The sequence below is a fragment of the Otolemur garnettii genome, unplaced genomic scaffold (assembly GCF_000181295.1).
Source record: "Otolemur garnettii isolate 467f Iridium unplaced genomic scaffold, OtoGar3 scaffold00029, whole genome shotgun sequence".
Taxonomy (NCBI): domain Eukaryota; kingdom Metazoa; phylum Chordata; class Mammalia; order Primates; family Galagidae; genus Otolemur; species Otolemur garnettii.
In genome coordinates, this window is record NW_003852424.1 from 16,129,447 (window position 1) to 16,146,932 (window position 17,486).

The 17,486-nt window shown below is 54.5% G+C and overlaps 1 protein-coding gene across 5 annotated transcripts in view; it reads left to right on the plus strand.

Moving 5' to 3' along the window:
- Positions 1–17,190, plus strand: part of NFIC (nuclear factor I C) — a 75,631-nt gene extending 58,441 nt beyond the window's left edge. For 2 of the 5 annotated variants that reach the window (XM_003788734.3, XM_003788732.3), the window contains exons 7-11: positions 5,249–5,374; positions 7,038–7,222; positions 7,942–8,095; positions 9,976–10,061; positions 14,477–17,190. In XM_003788734.3, the coding sequence (XP_003788782.1) occupies positions 5,249–5,374; positions 7,038–7,222; positions 7,942–8,095; positions 9,976–10,061; positions 14,477–14,494 (569 nt within the window). In that variant the 3' untranslated portion in view covers positions 14,495–17,190. The remainder of the gene's footprint in view (positions 1–5,248; positions 5,375–7,037; positions 7,223–7,941; positions 8,096–9,975; positions 10,062–14,476) is intronic. The other 3 variants (XM_003788733.2, XM_003788730.3, XM_003788731.3) reach the window with 2 other exon arrangements.
- The last annotated feature ends 296 nt before the right edge of the window (positions 17,191–17,486 follow it).

The window sequence follows — 17,486 nt, forward strand, 5'->3', positions numbered from 1 at the left end:
GCCCGCCAAACAACAATAATGGCTGCAACCAAAAAATGGCCAGGCGTTGTGGCGGGCGCCTGTAGTCCCAGCTACTTGGGAGGCTGAGGCAGGAGACTCGCTTGAGCCCAGGAGTTGGAGGTTGCTGTGAGCATGATGCCATGGCACTCTACCCAGGGGGATAGCTTGAGGCTCCGTCTCAAAAAAAAAAAAAAAAAAAAAGCCTACTACCTTCTGGTGTGTGATGGGCAATCACATACCAGAGCCAGAAGGAAATGTCAGAGGTGTGTCCCCCTCCAGCTTCCACTTGGTTACTTTGGGTGTTGCACACTCCCTTCTTTCTGAGAGTCTCATCAGTGTAAACCCCTACTGTATGCTGGCCCTACTTGAGGCCTTGGAGACCCAGAGATGAGCCATCTCATCCCTGTCCCTGCCTGTTAGGGACTGGCAGCCTACTTGGGGAGATGGATTTGTGTCTAGGTCATTACAGCCCAGAGTAGGAAGCACAGAGGACTTTTAGGAAAATTTAGGAGGACCTCAATACAGCCTGGAAAGAAAAGGGAGGACTTCCTGGAGAAAGGGAATGAAGGAAACAGAGCAGTGAGGTGCTTGGGCAGTGGCTTCTTTGTCTCCAGCTGTGTGACTTTTGGCAAGTTACTTAACCTCTCTGTGCCTCAGTTTCCTCTTCTATAGGGTCAGGATACTAGTGGTACTTCCTCTGGGAGGAATAGGGAGGAAAACACAGGAAGAATATTAGACCCTTGGCCTAGGTCAGGGCACAAAATATACACGTGGGGCATGAGAGTTGGGTTTGTTTTGAAGTCAGAGCTAAGCTGCAACCTGGATGACTTAAGTGGATTAATCCACAGGAGAGATGATGGAAGAGTATTCCCAGCAGCGGAACAGCTTTTGCAGGAGTTAGACTATGGACATTTGGGCAGGTCATTGTCTGTTCTGGATCTGTCCTGGGCACTGTAGGTGCTGAGTGGCGGCCCCACCCATCCCATGCTAAGAGCACCCCCCAGTGGTGACAAACGAAAAATGCCCTCAGACATTGCCAAATGTCTCTTCAGGACAAAATCCCCCTGTGAATGATCATTGGCATATGCAAATGACTCAAAGGGAGAGAGGAGAAGGAGTGTGACCCTAATTCTGGAATCTGCTTGTGGAATTCATGGGTGGGCTGCTCTCTCTCTCCAGAAGCCCCTTCCCATCTATTCTAGTCCCACACATCTTTGCCAAGAAGACAGACAGGTACCTTGTTTTGCAAAGGAAACCCTGAGAAGCCAGGTGCGGTGGCTCACACCTGTCATCCTAGCACTCTGGGAGGCTGAGGCAGGTGAATTGCCTGACCTCACAAGTTGAAGACCAACCAGAGCAAGTGTGAGACCCTGTCTCTAAAAAATAGCCAGGCATTGTGGCAGGGGCCTGTAGTCCCAGCTACTCAGGAGGCTAAGGCAAGAGAATTGCTTGAGCCCAAGAGTTTGAGGTTGCTGCGAGCTGTGATGCCACGACACTCTACCAAGGGCGACAGAGTGAGACCCTGTCTCAAAAAAAAAAAAGGAAAACCCTGAGGCTTAGAGAGGCACCATCTCCTGCACCAGGTCACCATAGTGGCAAGCAGATGCACAAGGACATGGAACCTGTTGATGGAACCTGTTGGCCCCTTTGCAGAGGCTTCCTCAGGCCCCCTCACTCACTGCCTTTTGTGGGGCTCCTGCAATGTGTTAAGCCACTCACTGACACTCCTTTCCCCAGCAACACTCTATGAGGTCTGTGCTGCCCCTGAGGAAACTAAGGCCCAGAGGTCCCATGGCAAGGAAGGGACAGAACCTAGAGCAGGCATCCTCAAACTACAGCCCATAGGCCACACGCAGCCTGCCTAGGACATTTATCCAGCCCACTGGGTGTTTTTGCCGCCACTGCCTATCCTGTTTAGCAGCCAACTCGTCCTAGGGCCCGCAGTCCGGCCCTCCAACAGTCTGAGGGACAATGAACTGGCCCCTGTTTAAAAGTTTGAGGACCCCTGCCTAGAGTTTATGCCCAATGCTGCCACCACCCGGTCCAACCCCCGGAAGACACAGCTGGGGTCTGTGAACATTTTGTAGCCACTCAGGTCCCAGGAGAGACCAATCTGAACAGGCCTGGCCACTAGACTGAGGCAGAGTCCTTTAGGTTCCCAGTAGGGCCCCAGCTGGGCAAGGTCTCCACCCCGAAGGTGCCCTTAGCTTCTGGCCACACTCCCAAGATGCTCCTCCTCCTTTTCCTCCTCCTCATCCTCTTCCTCCTCCTTCTCCTGTCAGCCCAGCTGCTCCAGCTTCCTGTCTAGACAGCCCCCAATCAGCCACTTATTAATAGGGTTAAGCTGATTAGAGCAGCTCTCCTCTCCTCTGCAGTGGCCAGGCCAGGCATTTCTCCTGGGCAGCACTCAGCTAGCCCCCGCCCCCTGCCCCCCGGCTCTCTGTAGCCACATGCCTGTGCCCAGCAAGGACAGAGGCCTGGGGGTGCTCATGCCAGCCCCATGCCAGGCAAGAACCCCACAGCCATCCCTCTTAGGCCCCATGCACCAGTCTCTAAGCCTCCAGGCCTTTGTCTGCCCCTTGCTACCTCCTCTTGGGGCCTTACCTGATCACCCACCCACACAGGGCAAAAGGAGGGCACCCTTGGCGCAGCTGTTACATGTTCTGTTCTTGCTGTTTTTGTAGCCCTCTACCCCTGCAAAGGAGACACAGGCCTCACAATTGGGCAGCTATCATACAGGGTGACACAGGCCAAGGGTTTCTCCCACACCTTTTTTCACTCAGGGCGGGGAAGGATAGTGGAACATGGCTCAGGTAAGGAGAGAGTGGAGTTCCAGGATCAGCCCCGTCTCTTCTTGGCACTGTGGCCTTGGATGGATGATTCTCCTATCAGGCCTCAGATTTTGCATCTGTGAAATGCAGAGGAAAACCCTGAGAGGCAGCCTCCATTTCCTGTAGGCTCTGCATGGGGCACCCAGGAGGCACACCACATGAGAGGAGGCCCATGTCCTCACAGGAGGGTCCTCACCCTGAGCAGTTTGGCCCTCTGGGGATGCTGGGCAACATCTGGAGACATGGAACGTTTGTGGTTGTCACGGGGTAGGAGGTGGTTGCCTAACACAAGGACAGCTCCACCCCAGAGAACCATCAACCCCGAGATCCACAGTGTGCCTAGGGAGAGGGTTAGGGGATATCAGGCCAGATGTGAGGGAAGCTAAATGTATAAAATGTAAAAATCATTTCTAAAAACGTGGCTTACCAGGCCACACTTGCCTGAGATTCTAATTCCAGGAATGGGGCAGGGCCCAGGGCTCTACATTTTGTGTAGGTGAGACTCAATCCTTAGCTCTCACTTGAAAAGGCTTTACAGGGGAGGATGCTGGCAGGGTAGGGGGTGAGGAGAGGAGAGCTGAGAAGAGCTAGTTTTTCCAGACACACACCCAGCACGGGGGTGGTCTGTCTTCAGCCTGATGATGCTGGTGGCTCCTTGAGCCGTCGTAGGCCAGGGGCTCTGCGAAGTCAGCATGTGTCTGTTTTACAGATGAACAGGCCAAGTCACCCCCCAGGAAGGCCCAGCCACTCTGACTCCATAGTTATAACTCCAGGCTAGCCTCCTAGAATCCCTCTCATGTTCCTCATGGAGCCTCTGTATTCTAGCTTCATTTTCAAGGCAGGGGATACAAGTGTCAAGGGTCCCCAGAGTCCCCCCGCCCACCCAAAATAGCAGCAGCAGTGTCAGCTCCTGTAATAACAGTGCTCCTCATTGTACCTCTGGACAGCTGACTTTCCCTCAGAAAATTAGGACCAAAGAAATCCTTGGAAAAAATGTCCCTATGTCCAAGGATCCTGGACAGCAGTGGCTTGTTCCTACAGGAGCAGCCCAGAGCAAATCCTTAGTCCTCACAGTTGCCATTCCCAAACAGCTCCCAGTGAGAAGGTCTAGAGCAGGGTCCTCAAACTTTTTAAACAGGGGGACAGTTCACTGTCCCTCAGACCATTGGAAGGCCGGACTGCGGGCCCCGGGATGAGTCAGCTGCTAAGCAGGACAGGTAGCAGCGGCAAAAACACCCAGTGGGCTGGATAAATGTCCTTGAAAGGCCACATGTGGCCCGCGGGCCATAGTTTGAGGACCCTGGTCTAGAGTTTTGAGATTCCTGTTTTATGAAAAAGAGTGGCTGCTGCTTCCTCCTCCCCCCCAGGTCATACAGCTTCCTGGGTTTAAACTCCAGACTGGCTGCCTCCCCCACACCCTGGGGCTTTCCCAGTGGGAAAGAGAAACCAGCATTCAGTGGTTGGGCAGCCTTGGGGGCACCCACTTAAGTCCTTGCATCCATTTCTTCATTCATTCATTCATTTATTCATTCACCGAGGGAGGTGTGAGGAACTAAGCCAAAGCCTGTTGGGTTCCCAAGGGCAGCGAGGCTCCTGGCTGGTAGTGAGGCTCCTGTCTGTGCAGTGTAACCAGTAGGAATTACCAAGGGCTGATGTATCTCCTTGAAGCATGAGGAAGGCTTCATTCCTCCCCATTGGCATGGCCTCAGGACCAGAACCCCAGTCACTTAGGGGGTGTCCATGTGCACTTAGCTGGTGGGGGCCTAACCAGGCTTTGAACCTGACCTTTATACCCACTCCTACCAGGAAAGTGGGGGCAGCCCTGAGCCATGCCATTTCTCTGGAAGAGAGAAGGTGAGGAGCATAGCTTTGAGGTCCAGGGGCCTTCATTGGCATCTCGCTCTTCATCCTGCTGGTTGTGCAACCATGGGAAGCCCCTGTCTCTGCCCTGAGCCTCAGTTCATTCTGCCATGCAATGGGCTCCCAGCATGGCACCTTCAGTATTCTAGCAGAAGGGGCCAGATTGGGTGGCTCACACCTGTACACCTAGCACTCTGGAAGGCCAAGGCTGGTGAATTGCCTGAGCTCAGGAGTTTGAGACTAGCCTGAGCCAGAGCGAGACTGCATCTCTAAAAATAGCTGTGTGTTGTGGCAGGCTCCTATAATCTCAGCTACTTGGAGGCTGAGGCAAGAGAGTCACTTGAGCCCAAGAGTTTGAGGTTGCTGTGAGCTGTGATGCCACAGAGCAACAAAGTAAGACTGTCTCAAAAAAAAATAATAATAAAGGATTCTAAGTATTCTAGCAGAAGATGAGACAGGGGAGATGATGCTAATCCTTTGGATGCTGGCTCTTTGGGACATCCAGGGGCCCTGGGGTGTGACCAGCCTGTGACCCTCTAATCCCGCTGCCTCCATAGGCATCTCGTCCCCAGTGAAGAAGACAGAGATGGACAAGTCACCATTCAACAGTCCGTCCCCCCAGGACTCTCCCCGCCTCTCCAGCTTCACCCAGCACCACCGGCCTGTCATCGCCGTACACAGCGGTGAGCTCCGAGGACCCCAGGCAAGGAGGGCAGCAGGCCCTCTGATCATATGGCCAGGGAAGTCCCACCAGATGTTTGACCACAAGTCCTATTGCTGTAGCCTAGCCATGCAAAAAAAAAATAGAGGTTGCCATGATAGAGAGTTCCCAGGGCCTGGTCCCAGCCCTGCCATGGATGCAACTCCGCCTCTTTGGGCCTCAGTTTCCCCTTCTATATAAGAAGATGCCAAAGCCTGCATTCCATCCCCAGACACTGACTGACAGGCAGAATCAGAAGTTGCTGACAAGGCCATGGCTCTGCTGAGCCCAGAAGAGTCAGGCTGCCTCCCTCTGCCTATTTCATAGGCCATAAGGCCAATGCTCAGACTGAGGGCAGGGCCTGCCTGGGGTCAGTCACAACCTCAGAGGCAAGGGGACCTCATGAAGTTACGTGCGAGAGACCCATAGATGGACCACAGGTCATAGTGACAGAAAAGATGTAGACATTGGGCAGCCTCAGGTCCGGGGCTGAGCCAGTTACTGTATGCTTGGCCTTCCATTTGCTCACCTGTCAACTGAGGCTAATAAATGTCCTCACCTCCCAAGGTTGTCATTAGGGGTGCATCATGAGAAGCCTTAGATATTGAGTGTTACTCCCACATTATAATGGTTAATTACTCAGTTCCATACAAAGGCACAGCCTCATACACAGGGACATGGCACAAATCAAAACATTGACTGATTTGGGCTAGGGGTGAGCAAATTACAGCCCGTGGGTCCCTGTTCTTATAAATGAAGTTTTATTGACACATGGCCATGACTAACCCTTCATATGTCTCCCTGGCTGCTTCCACACTGCAGGAGTAGACTATAGACCCTAATGGCCGCAAAGCCAAAAGTATTTGCTGTCTGGCCAGGGCTGGGGGAGGTGGTGGGAGTTGACTGCTAATAGGGACAAGGCTTTCTTTGGGGGCAATGAGAATGTTCTGGAATTAGACAGTGGCATTGATTGCACACTTTGTGAAAATACTGAAAACTAGTGATTTGGGCACTTTAACTGGGTGAATTTTATCTCGGTTTTTTAAATAATATTCATTCTCCAGCTCTTTATGGAAAGAGTTTGCTGACCTCAAGTTTAAAGTGTAGAGCATGAGGCCACATGCCTGGGCTCAAGTCCCAGATCCGCCACCTGCTTGCTATATGACCTCAGGCCAGTGGTGTATCCTCTGGGGGGCACAATGTTATCTTCTCTTTGGAAAAAAACCATGGCCAGGCTCAGTGGCTCACACCTGTAATCTTAGCACTCTGGAAGGGCAAGGTGGGTAGATTGCTTGAAGCCAGGAGTTTGAGACCAGCCTGAGCAAGAGTGAGACCCCATCTCTACTAAAATAGAAAAACTTGAGCCCAGGAGTTTGCTCTAGCTGGGTGACAAAGCATGAGCCCATCTCAAAGAACAAACAAAAGAAAACAGGGATGATACTGGAACCTGATGAGGTGACCATGCAAGTCAGGGAATTTGGGGGATAAATGACATCTGGGCCCAGCCTGTAGTCAGGCTGTTTGGTTTTGTTATTGTTGTTATTATTAGTAAATGTACCAAGTGGCAGGCCCACACCCCCAGACACATGTCATGGACCCATAGCAGACGAGCCCCAAATGACTGCCGCCTCCTACTGTTTCCACAGGGATTGCCCGGAGTCCCCACCCGTCCTCAGCCCTGCATTTCCCCACAACGTCCATCTTGCCCCAGACCGCATCCACCTACTTCCCCCACACGGCCATCCGATACCCGCCTCATCTCAACCCCCAGGACCCGCTCAAAGATCTCGTCTCACTGGCCTGCGACCCAGCCAGCCAGCAGCCCGGACCGGTGAGTAGGATGAGCACAGGCCTGTCCTGGTGGCAGCAGGTAACCTCCTGACGGCCACAGCTCAAATTCAACTTCTGTTTTAAATGGTTTTGAGGAATCAGGTACCAGGTCCCTTCAACTGCATAGCACTAGGCATCAGCTATCAGGGGTTGGAATTCAGACTCTTCCAGATATGAAGGTCTCTGGCACACATGTGACGTTGTGCCCTGAGGGACCCAGGCCAGCGGCTGCAGCAAACCCTGTACACGAGGGCTTGAGGTGCTCCAGGCAAGTAGACACCATCTGGAAAACACACACCAGGATCAGTGCAGGCCAACTCCTGCCATGTCTCCACAGGACACTTTAGCACTCAGAGCTATACAAAGTTCGGAACCTTGGGCAAGGTGTCATACCACTGTGTACTCCTGGGGAATTAGGAAGAATGCCCAGAGGAGGTTAGGAGGAGGTGGCATCATTTGGAAAGAAGATGAGTTAGTATACTGGTGGCTTAAGGAATAGATATAGGGAGTGTGACCCCAGCAATGCCAGGGACTCAGGTGATGCCAACCAGAGGGCGTCTCCGGGGACACCCCCCCCACCTCCAGCCGTTCTCAGACCCACCAAACTCATCATGGCCACTCCAGCTGCGCCGTGGACAGAGCTGGGGGCGTCTGGCGCCAGCAGCTCGAGGCAGAGGGGGCCCCTGCCCCCTTAACCACGTGTCTCTCTGTTCCCCCCAGTTAAATGGAAGTGGTCAGCTCAAAATGTCCAGCCACTGCCTTTCCACCCAGATGCTGGCGCCTCCGCCCCCGGGGCTGTCTCGGCTGGCGCTCCCCCCTGCCACCAAACCCACCGCCACCTCCGAGGGAGGAGCCACGTCACAGACCTCACCCAGTAAGCACGTGGGAAGTGGTGCCCCCGGTGGAGCGGATGTCCCCAGGGCCCCCCTGCCCTTCCCAGCCCGATTTCTGGGCTCAGAGGTTAGGCCTGGCCAGGCAGGTCCTGGTGAGTTTGGTGGGTCTGCAGAGAACAGCGTGGGGGCCATGTGATCAGGCTGGCATGTGATCAAGGCAGCCTCAAGGGATGGCAGCACTGAGCCACAGTCCAGGGTGAGAAGCCAGGGTCTGCACCCTTCGCTCAGTGGCCTGGAGGCTCCAAGTGACCACTGTGGGCCTCTGAAAGCCCCCTACGTTGAATAGCTGGTACTGGACTAAGATTTCCAATTGGTGACCTGAGGGCCAGCCCCAGCCCCCAGATGTGTTTTGTTTGTGGAAAATAAGAATTTGTTGTTACTGTTTTAAAATCAGGATGTTTCACATAAAAATGTCCAGAGTTCTAGCTTCTGGGGATGGAGAACAAGCCACCCTGGGCCCCATGTTCCTTTAGGTGACCTGGGCTGGGGCTAGGACCATCCCTTCCTACCCTCCTGATCCTGGAAGGAGGAACATTGGCAGCCCTCCACCTTCTAGATGTTTCTGCCCCTACATGTAGTTCAAGGTTACAGTCTGCTGACCCCTCACCCACTCTCTGATTTGGGGCAACCTCAGTCTGGGAAACAATTCCCCAGATCCCCATCCTGAGGTTCACTGGTGCCTCTGCCCCCAGAATCTCTCTGCAACTCCCATGCAGGCTTGGGTGGGCCATCTACCCTCCTTCACACTGCCTGGGCTAAGTGGCCCCTCCTGTCCCTAAAGACAGGCTTCCCCTGAGCATCAGCCCCAGTGACCATGCTGTGGTCAGCCCCAAAGCCGCCTCTGCAGCTCACGCTCTGTATGACCTTAGACAAATATCCTCCCCTCTCTGAGCCTCAGTTTTCTCAGCAGCTGGGAATGGGTCAGTCCCAAGCACATAAGTGGCAGGACGGTGGGAAGCAAGCCAGGGACATGGGCCAGGGAGGCTGTGGGAGGACATTTCACATGGCACCAGGTACAGAAGAAAGTCAGTGCAGAGCACTGCCAGCTCTTGCCGACCTCCTCACTTGCTCAGCTGTGAAATGGGAGTAATAATAGTGCTTCCTGGGTCCACTGAGGGGTAAGCGGGCTTATGCCCAGTGTCTTGTGTGAAATAGGCACTTAATAGAATAAGAATACTTAACCAGAATAAGCATGGTTCCCTCCTCCTCCCCTGGACTGGGTCTCTTAACTGCAAATCCATTTTGATTAACCCCCCAGAACTCGCTGCTTCCCACTTACCCCCATGCTGGCCAAGAACAGTCAGGAACATGCCTGTGACTGCCTCCCCTCCCTGCCTTAGGTCCCAGCCTGTTTGAGGCTCCTGACCCCCTGGCAGAACATAATTAGTGAGATGAAAAGCTCTGTGTATATGTGTATGCAAACACCCAGGCCATTCTATGCCCTCTCCAAGAGGAAAATTAATAAATAAAGTGCCCTCAATAATTCATGGCACACTGTGTGGGATGCAGGCCTCAGCGGCAGGATGGAGCAGTCAGTGGAACACCCTGAATAATTCACAGGCGGTTTTTGAATTATGAATCTTTCATCCTCTGCCCCCGCCAACTCCTACCTCAGTGAGTTTAGCTGTGACCCTGGATCCCCTCAAGTCAGGATCCCTATCCCCCAACCAAGTACCTCAGGCTTTTTGGGGGCCCGGTTCAGCCGGGAGAGGGTGGCAGGCTCAGAGGCCCTGGGTGCTAGGTGCACAGGCCTGGCTGTGTGCCACTGGGCAGTGGCCACTCTCTCTGGGCCCAGCCCAGGGATGCCTCTGCTCCTTCGTGCCCCTTGCTAACGGGCTCTCGGTCTCTCTCCTCCCCACAGCCTACTCTACGCCCGACACGTCCCCTGCAAACCGTTCCTTTGTGGGATTAGGACCAAGGGATCCTGCAGGCATTTATCAGGCACAGGTAGGGGCCAAGAGGCTGGCTGGGGTGTGGGAGGGCATGGCAGAGGGGCCGGCCTGGGGGGCATAGGGAGAGGCAGGCCTGCTGCCTGGGCCTAGAGCCCCCACCTGGCTTTTCTTTGAGGCCCGAGGACCCGGCATGACCAGATTTCCCCCAACCTTTCCTGGGGCATGTGGTTTGGCCCCATGCCCCGCCTGCCACTTCCCTAGGGCATTCCATTGCTGGGATTCCATTTGTACAGATGGGGAAACTGAGGCCCAGAGATGCAAAGGAATCTACCTAGGATCACACAGCATATCAGCTAGGACTCTCCACCCCCTCCCCAGCCTTCATCCCCTTCTATGCCACTGGGCCAGCAGGATGGGAGGGTGGCCACCTACAGCAGGGGACCTCTCAGGATAGCATCTGAGCCCCAACCCCTGACACAGGGTAGGGCAGGGACAGTGCTCACTCTGCTACTGCAGATGAGCATGCACAGGAAGGAAGGACCAAAGGAGGCTCAGAGAGGGGACGTGAGTTGTCTGAGGCTCACAGCAGTGGAGAGCAGAGTCCTGTAGATCTAAATTAGGGCCTACACTCAGTTTCCTCAGCCCTGCCCAAGTGTCCCCAACACCCACCACCTGTTCAGGAGTTCTTATTATGGCATGTGTGGGCCAATAGTATGTTGATAGCCTGTGTCTGAAGGTGGTGGCTGGACCCCAGAGCCTCTGCCTCCAGGTTATGTTGGAGATGGGGGCCAAGCCACCCAGAGGAACCAACTCAGGCTCACCCAGTGGCTCTAGAACTGTGTGGAGCATGAGGATTAGAAAATGTCCCCTGGGGCTGTGTTCAGGTCCTCCAGCCACTGCAGGAAGTTTTCCACAGATAGGGCTCAGGGGACATCTGTGTCCCCCATGGAAGCTCTAACATGCCCCGGCCTCCTGGGACTCTCCATGGTTGGCCTGGTTCTTCCTGGGACTCAGGAGGACCAGAGTGTTGGAGGAAGATGTGATGTACCCTGTCCCTCCCTGTCCAGGCACCAGCTGGGCCCCCAAGGAGCCTCAGGCCTGTAGGCAGCTCCTCCATTTCCTCCCAGCTCCACTTGGCCCTGGTCCTGCTATTCCACAAAACCAGCCAGAAGACACAGGAGGCCTTGGGCTGCTTCTCCTAGGTTCCGGGAAGACCTATATGTTAGAGGTAGCATCCTGGGATCAGGAGACTAGGGCTCCAGACCAGTGCTTCCTCACGTGACCACCCTGAACCTCAGTCTGTTCCTCTGGCCTTGGGCATCCCTTCCCCAGAGCCTTCAAAGGACATAGGAGGACTGGCTTCATCCAGAAATGGCACCAAAAGATCAAGACCTCCCCATACACACCACACATGAAGCATTCTGCCTTGCACTGGCACAGCCTTGGGGGACCAGGGAGGGACATCACCCAACAAACCAAAGAGGGTCCTGGGCTAGCCCTTCTTTTGGCTTTGAGACCCCCATGGCCACCCTCTCTCCCCTAGTGCTGATGGAGCCAGGCGCCTCCCTTCCTGCTCCTATCCCACATCTTTCCCTGCAGGAGGCTGGGAATGTCCTAATTGCTTCAGAAGCCAAAGCTAATAAAAAGTCCTGGAAGGAAATGCCAGCTTTAGCTTTCCCAGCTTCCTGACCTGACCTCCCACCAGGGTCTGGGGATCCCAGTCCAGTCTGCAACCTCACCCCACGGAGCTAGAGAAGAGGGAAACCAAGTCAGGCAATGGCAGCATCTTGGGTCCTAACACTTCTTGGCATCCCTCTCTTGGCCAACCAGACCCCTCTGAGAACTCAGAGAGGGTAGGACAAGGGCTGGCAGAACCTTGGGTGGGTGGGCAGCAGAGTTGGGTAGCAAAGACTGGCTCAGCGGAGAAGGGGGCATGGTGTTCAGGCAGGGGACTCAGCACAGGCAAAGGTGTGTAGGGACAGTGGAGAGACAGCCCCAATGTGGATGACCTCCCATGGCAAGTTGGCAGACTGACAGCTCAGGCTCCTCCCACCAGGTCAGGGAGTGGGGAGCCATGGAAGGGTAAGAGTGAGGGAGGGAAACAGCCAGGTCTGGTAGTTCGAAAGAACTCTCTGGGGTACCAAACGGAAGTGACATATTGCTGAGAGACTCTCAGGGGAGGATGGGTTGGTGGATGAGGCAGAGTCCCCAAGCTGGATGTTATTGGGGTGTGCATATCTGAGGGAGGGCCCTGCTGGTGCTGCCCAGGCTGGGCCACAGGCCCCTATAATGGCAGCCCCCCAGAGTGAGACCAAGCACTGAGGAAGGGATGGGGAGAGGGAGGAGGAAAAAACACTGAGACATAGCACCCCCACCTCAGCCCCTACTCCAAGGCCTTAGGATTGTGGCCAGTCAGCACTTTTGCCCCCACCTTCCTGGTTCCTGGTAGTTTGCTTCCCTCTGCCTCTCCTCCCCGTTGAGCAAGACCCTCTCCATCTCCTGACTCCCCATCCAGCAGTCCCACCCCCAATCAATATCCTATCCCCCCCATCAGTGTCAATTGATCCTCCCCTAGTCAGTCACCCATGCATCCTACCCTTCCCTTCACACCTTTCCCTTCCAGTCCCCCCAGAGAGGACTTGGTCTCAGCCTCACCACTATGATCCACCAGATAAATCACATGCCCAGAGCCACACTGGCAGCTGCAGGCAGCACTGCCTTGATCTCCCGATCTCCCTAACACAAGTAAGAGGGTGCCCCCCCCCCACTACTGGGGCCAGAGCCAGGCAGATGCTGGGGCCGGGCAAGAACGGCTGAGGGGAGCAGTCCACTACGGGGAGGGTGGAGGGTCACGCCCAGAGTCTGTCTGGTTGCCAGCAGAAACCAGACATGAGGTAATGGCCAAGATGAACTTGAACTTGGCTGGAGGTAGGGGGCTGGGAACCACCGCGGCGCCAGTGAGATGGTATGACCCAGTGGCTGCCTGGTTGGAGGGGGCTCAATTGATCGATTTCCTGCAGGGGTGGAGGGCAGCTCTGCGTGGAGTGCTCCTCCCCTACCCACAGCCCAGACTAGATGCTCCAGAGTTGGGGTTTGTGTTTCTGGGATGAAAGTCTGTACAGCCGCTTCTCTGCCGAGACTGAGCCTAGAGCTATCCACAAATCACATGTCCCTGTAGTGCAGCCCCGTGAACACCTCCTCTGACTAAGCCTCAGTTTTCCCTTCTATAAAATGGGAGGCAAGGGGAAAATACCGATGACTGGACTGAAATCTACCCTTAACTCCTTTGCTCTCCTTAAGCTTCTGTGACAGAGCAGGGCCCAGACAGTCCTGAGAGGGTCCTGAGAGGCTAGCCCCAGGCAGAAGCAGAAATGTGACCTAGAGCCAGACAGCCCTGAGTTAGAGTTCCCACTCTGCTACTTTCCCACACTGGAGACCTTGGGCAAGTGATGTGACTTCTCTAAGCCTCACTTTCTTCACTGCAGAACACAGTGGCAGGGAGAGACCTAGTCCCTCCGTGGGGCCTCCTGTGGGGGGAACATTAAATGGGAAAAAGTATGCTTTATAGAAGTAAACAATCCTGTTCACTGTGCCCAGGGAGGGTTATGCTCCATAAAAGCTCACTCATTTGCCTCCATGTCTTGGGGGATGGGGACACGAGGCAGAAACATACCTTCCTTCCCCACCAAAACTTCCCCTCACCCTCATTTTATAGTCAGGGCAAGCAGCTCAAAGGTTAGGTTGCCACGTTTAGCAAATAAAAATATAGGCTAGTGAGTTAAATTTGAATTCTAGATCAACAGGAGTATAAGTGTATCCCCAGATTATCATGGGCTAGACTTATGCTATATAAGTATAACCCCAACATTGGATGGGATAGACTTTTATACAAAAAAATTCTGAGGCTAGCCAGGTGGCTCACACCTGGGGAGGGTTGAGGAAGACTGAGGTAGGATTGATTGAAGCCAGGAGTTTGAGAACAGCCTGAGCAAGAGTGAGACCCTCTATCTCTAGAAAACAGAAAAATTAGCTGGGCGTGGTGGTGGGCACTTGTAGTCCCAGCTACTGGCGGGGTGGAGGTAGGAGAATCACTTGAGCCCAAGATTAAGGAGAAAAAAAACCCAAACCCACCCAACCAAGAAGACACCACTGCACTCCAGCTTGGGTGACAAAGTGAAACCCTATCTCAAAAAAAAGAAAAAGAAAAAAATTCTGAGTGATTTACCTAGAATTCAGATTTCACTGGGGACCCTGTATTTTACCTGGCAGCCTTTTTCAGAGGCAGAATCACTTGCCAAGTGTCACCTAGCAGATACGTAATGACAGCTGGGATGGGGAAACTGAGGTCATGGGGTTGCAGGAGTTAGGTGGGTGGGTGTGGGAAAAGGCAAGGTCAGTGGCAGAGCCAGACGCCTCAATTTCTCTCTCTCTTTCTCTTTCTCTCCCTCCTCACTCCACTGGGCCACCTAGTCCTGGTATCTGGGATAACACAGGTCTTCTTCCCACGCCCCGTCTCCATCATCCCAAGAATCCCAGGGGCCAGCACAGCCCCCACGTTTTCAGTGGAAAATTAGAGCGAGCGAGAACACCCCCGCCGACTCTCAGCCTGGCAAAAAGAAAAAAAAAAAACATACAGATGCATACACCACGAAGGAAGAAAAGGAAAACAAAAAGACAAACAGGAAAATAAAAATAAGGAAAAAAAACCCAAACCCACCCAACCAAGAAGACAAAAGGTAAAGACGTTTCCAGCTCTCTTGGGATGCCAAGGCCACAGAATTGGAGGGCCAGGCCCTGCCACCCAATGGGAGACCACATGACGGGGCGTCTTCCTAAGTTATTCATCTCCTGTCCACCCGCTGCTCCAGAAGGACAGATGCCCAACTCTGCCTGAGACCAGGTGAGCACAGCCTGGCATCCACACCCAGGCCCAACGGGTGGGACATCCAGAAAGACCACCTCTCCCTGGGCAACCCCTGCTGGAACATGGACCAGCCCCCCCTGTGGATCAGTCACTGGTGGGGACCAGGAAAGACCCAGGATCCTGGCTGGCCATGGGCAGCAGAGACCTTGGTGGCAGGTTGGCAGGTGGTGAGGGCACAGGAGGGTGTGTGGCACGACGGATGCACAGATGGATGTGTGGCAGGCGCCTTCTGCCCCTCAAGAGGGTCCTGCTGTTTGGCCTCCCCCTTCCATGCCCCTGCAAAATGCTCAGTGGACTGGCTCTCTCTCGCTGGGGACTTGGTCTCTCAGCCCTCACGCCTGCCCCATTTGGGAGGAGAAGTCTCTATGCAATTGACCCCAGCCATACCCCCAGGATAGGAGGCCACCCCCTCACCTACTCCCAGCCCAGCTTGGCACCCCCCCAGGGGAGGGATCCATGTTGCACACACTGTAAGAAATGCACTTTCCAAGGAAGGGGATGGGGGGAGCTGGGAGACCCAGAACTACCTGAGAAATCGGAGTGCTCCCAAAAAAGGGGGGTGCCCCAGTCTAGAGTGTCTGGGATGGGAGGAGCCTCCCCCCAACTAGCCCCTGGAGGTGGGAGGTGAGAGCGAGTGGTTTAAGTGCCTGATCTCCAACACCCGCCCCCTCCTTGTCCAGCTGGGATGTGGGGGGCTGCGGGCATCCCTCCCCCTCTACCCCATCCCTGCCACCTCCCATCGTGAACACCTCATTGCCATGTCCCCCTCAGAGCTAGAGAGAGCTGGGCGTCCCCCAAGCACCCCGCCCTGCGGGGGGCACGGGGTGGGTTCTGGGGAAGCCGGAGTGCCCCCACGCCCCCTCTGCCAGTGCCTTACATCCTGGAGTGACACCCCATTCCTCCCAGCAAGAAGCGGGACCACCTGTTTGCACTTTCACCTCCCCCAGCAAGTGAAGCAAAGTGGGACACAGTGGGGAGGTGTCATCACCAGGCCCCCCGGAAGGAGAAGAGAGAAGGCTGGGTGGACAGGTGGGAGGTGCCCGCTCAGAGCCTGGGCGGGGAGGGCTCTGGCTGGTGGGGGTTGTCAACGCCGGCATCTTGGGGCCCCCTACAGCCATGTAGGGGCCTCCCATCTGCTAAGCATTTTCCGTTGAGCCGCTCCAAAAACACTAAGCTGGGGATGCCAGGTGCCCCCACGCCAGCTCCCTGGCCCCATCCACGCCCCTGTCCCCAACCCCACCCTGGGATTGCCATTTTGAGGGGGAGGCCTGGGAGGAGTATTAGATGTTTTTAGGGCCACCAAGCCCAAACATAGGGACCCCTCCCTGGGCCATCCATCTCAGCCCCAACTGACCTTCATGCCTGGCGCTAGGGAATGTCTGCTATCCTCCAGCACAGTTCCCTAACCCCTGCCCTCAGGTCAAAGCCATTGTCTAGGGCGAGGCCTCCCAGTGTCACCCATTCCCGGCCTGGTCCCAACTCCTTGGAAACCAGACTCTTCTCCCAAACCAGACTTTTCTCCCCCGGGGCTTGGCAAACCCACTGGATCCTAAAGAGAAAGACCCCAGACAGACCCTTCCCCACCAACCCCCCACCCTGTGCCCAAAGAGGTTCCCCTATCCTCTGGCCTCAATCCCTTGGTTCCTCCGTCCATCCTCAGGGCCCCTCCACAGGGTGCGTGCTTGAGGATAACAGCAAGGGCCGCTCTCCAGGAGGGTGGGAGAGTCGTGCGGTCAGGGGTATCCAGAAGCTTCTCAGCCAGGGTGGGGGGGTTGGTGGGTGGGAGCGGGTCGTACTGGGATTGGCACAAGGAGAACCGACTCTTTACCTAACTTTGCATGGTGCTTAGTCAAGGACTTCTGTGACCTGGCTCCTGACGTCAGCTCGCAGCGGCTGACACATGCATGGCAGATTATACCTGGCTCTATCCTCCCTTCTCCCCCTTTCCCTCCATCCCACACTTCCTCTTTGAAAACAAAACAAAACAAACAAAAAAAAAACCAAAAAAAAAAGGTACAAAAAATATAAAAAAATTCCATGTTTCCTAATTTGCACGAAATTTTCTACCACATGATGTGCCTTGCCTTCCGAGAATAAGTATTACCTTTAAACAATATCAGCGCACACAGATAGCTGCATGTACTGCTCGTGTAGTTAAAAACAAAACAAAAAAGAGACAAAACAATGACATGAAATAAAAAATGAAAATTGAAAAGGGATGTATTTCTATTTGTAAAAAAAAAAAAAAGAAAATGAGAATTAAAGGAAAAATGACGCTAAAAAAGCAAGCCACAAAACAATTGCCCCTGTGGTCTGCCCCCACCCACCCTTCCTTGGTTCAGACTCCACATCTCCTGCTATATTTTGGGGTGCTCTATGGTGCTTACCTTCTGCTACCCCCAGTCCTCCTCCTGGGCTCCAGAGGGGTCATTTCAGAATCCCCTGCCCAGAGGACAGACCTCAGGGGTGCACCTAGGTCGCAGGCAAGGGCTTCTCCTTGCCAGGTGGTCACAAGGCCAGCCCCCAGATGCCATGCACCCCCCCAGGCAGTCCCTT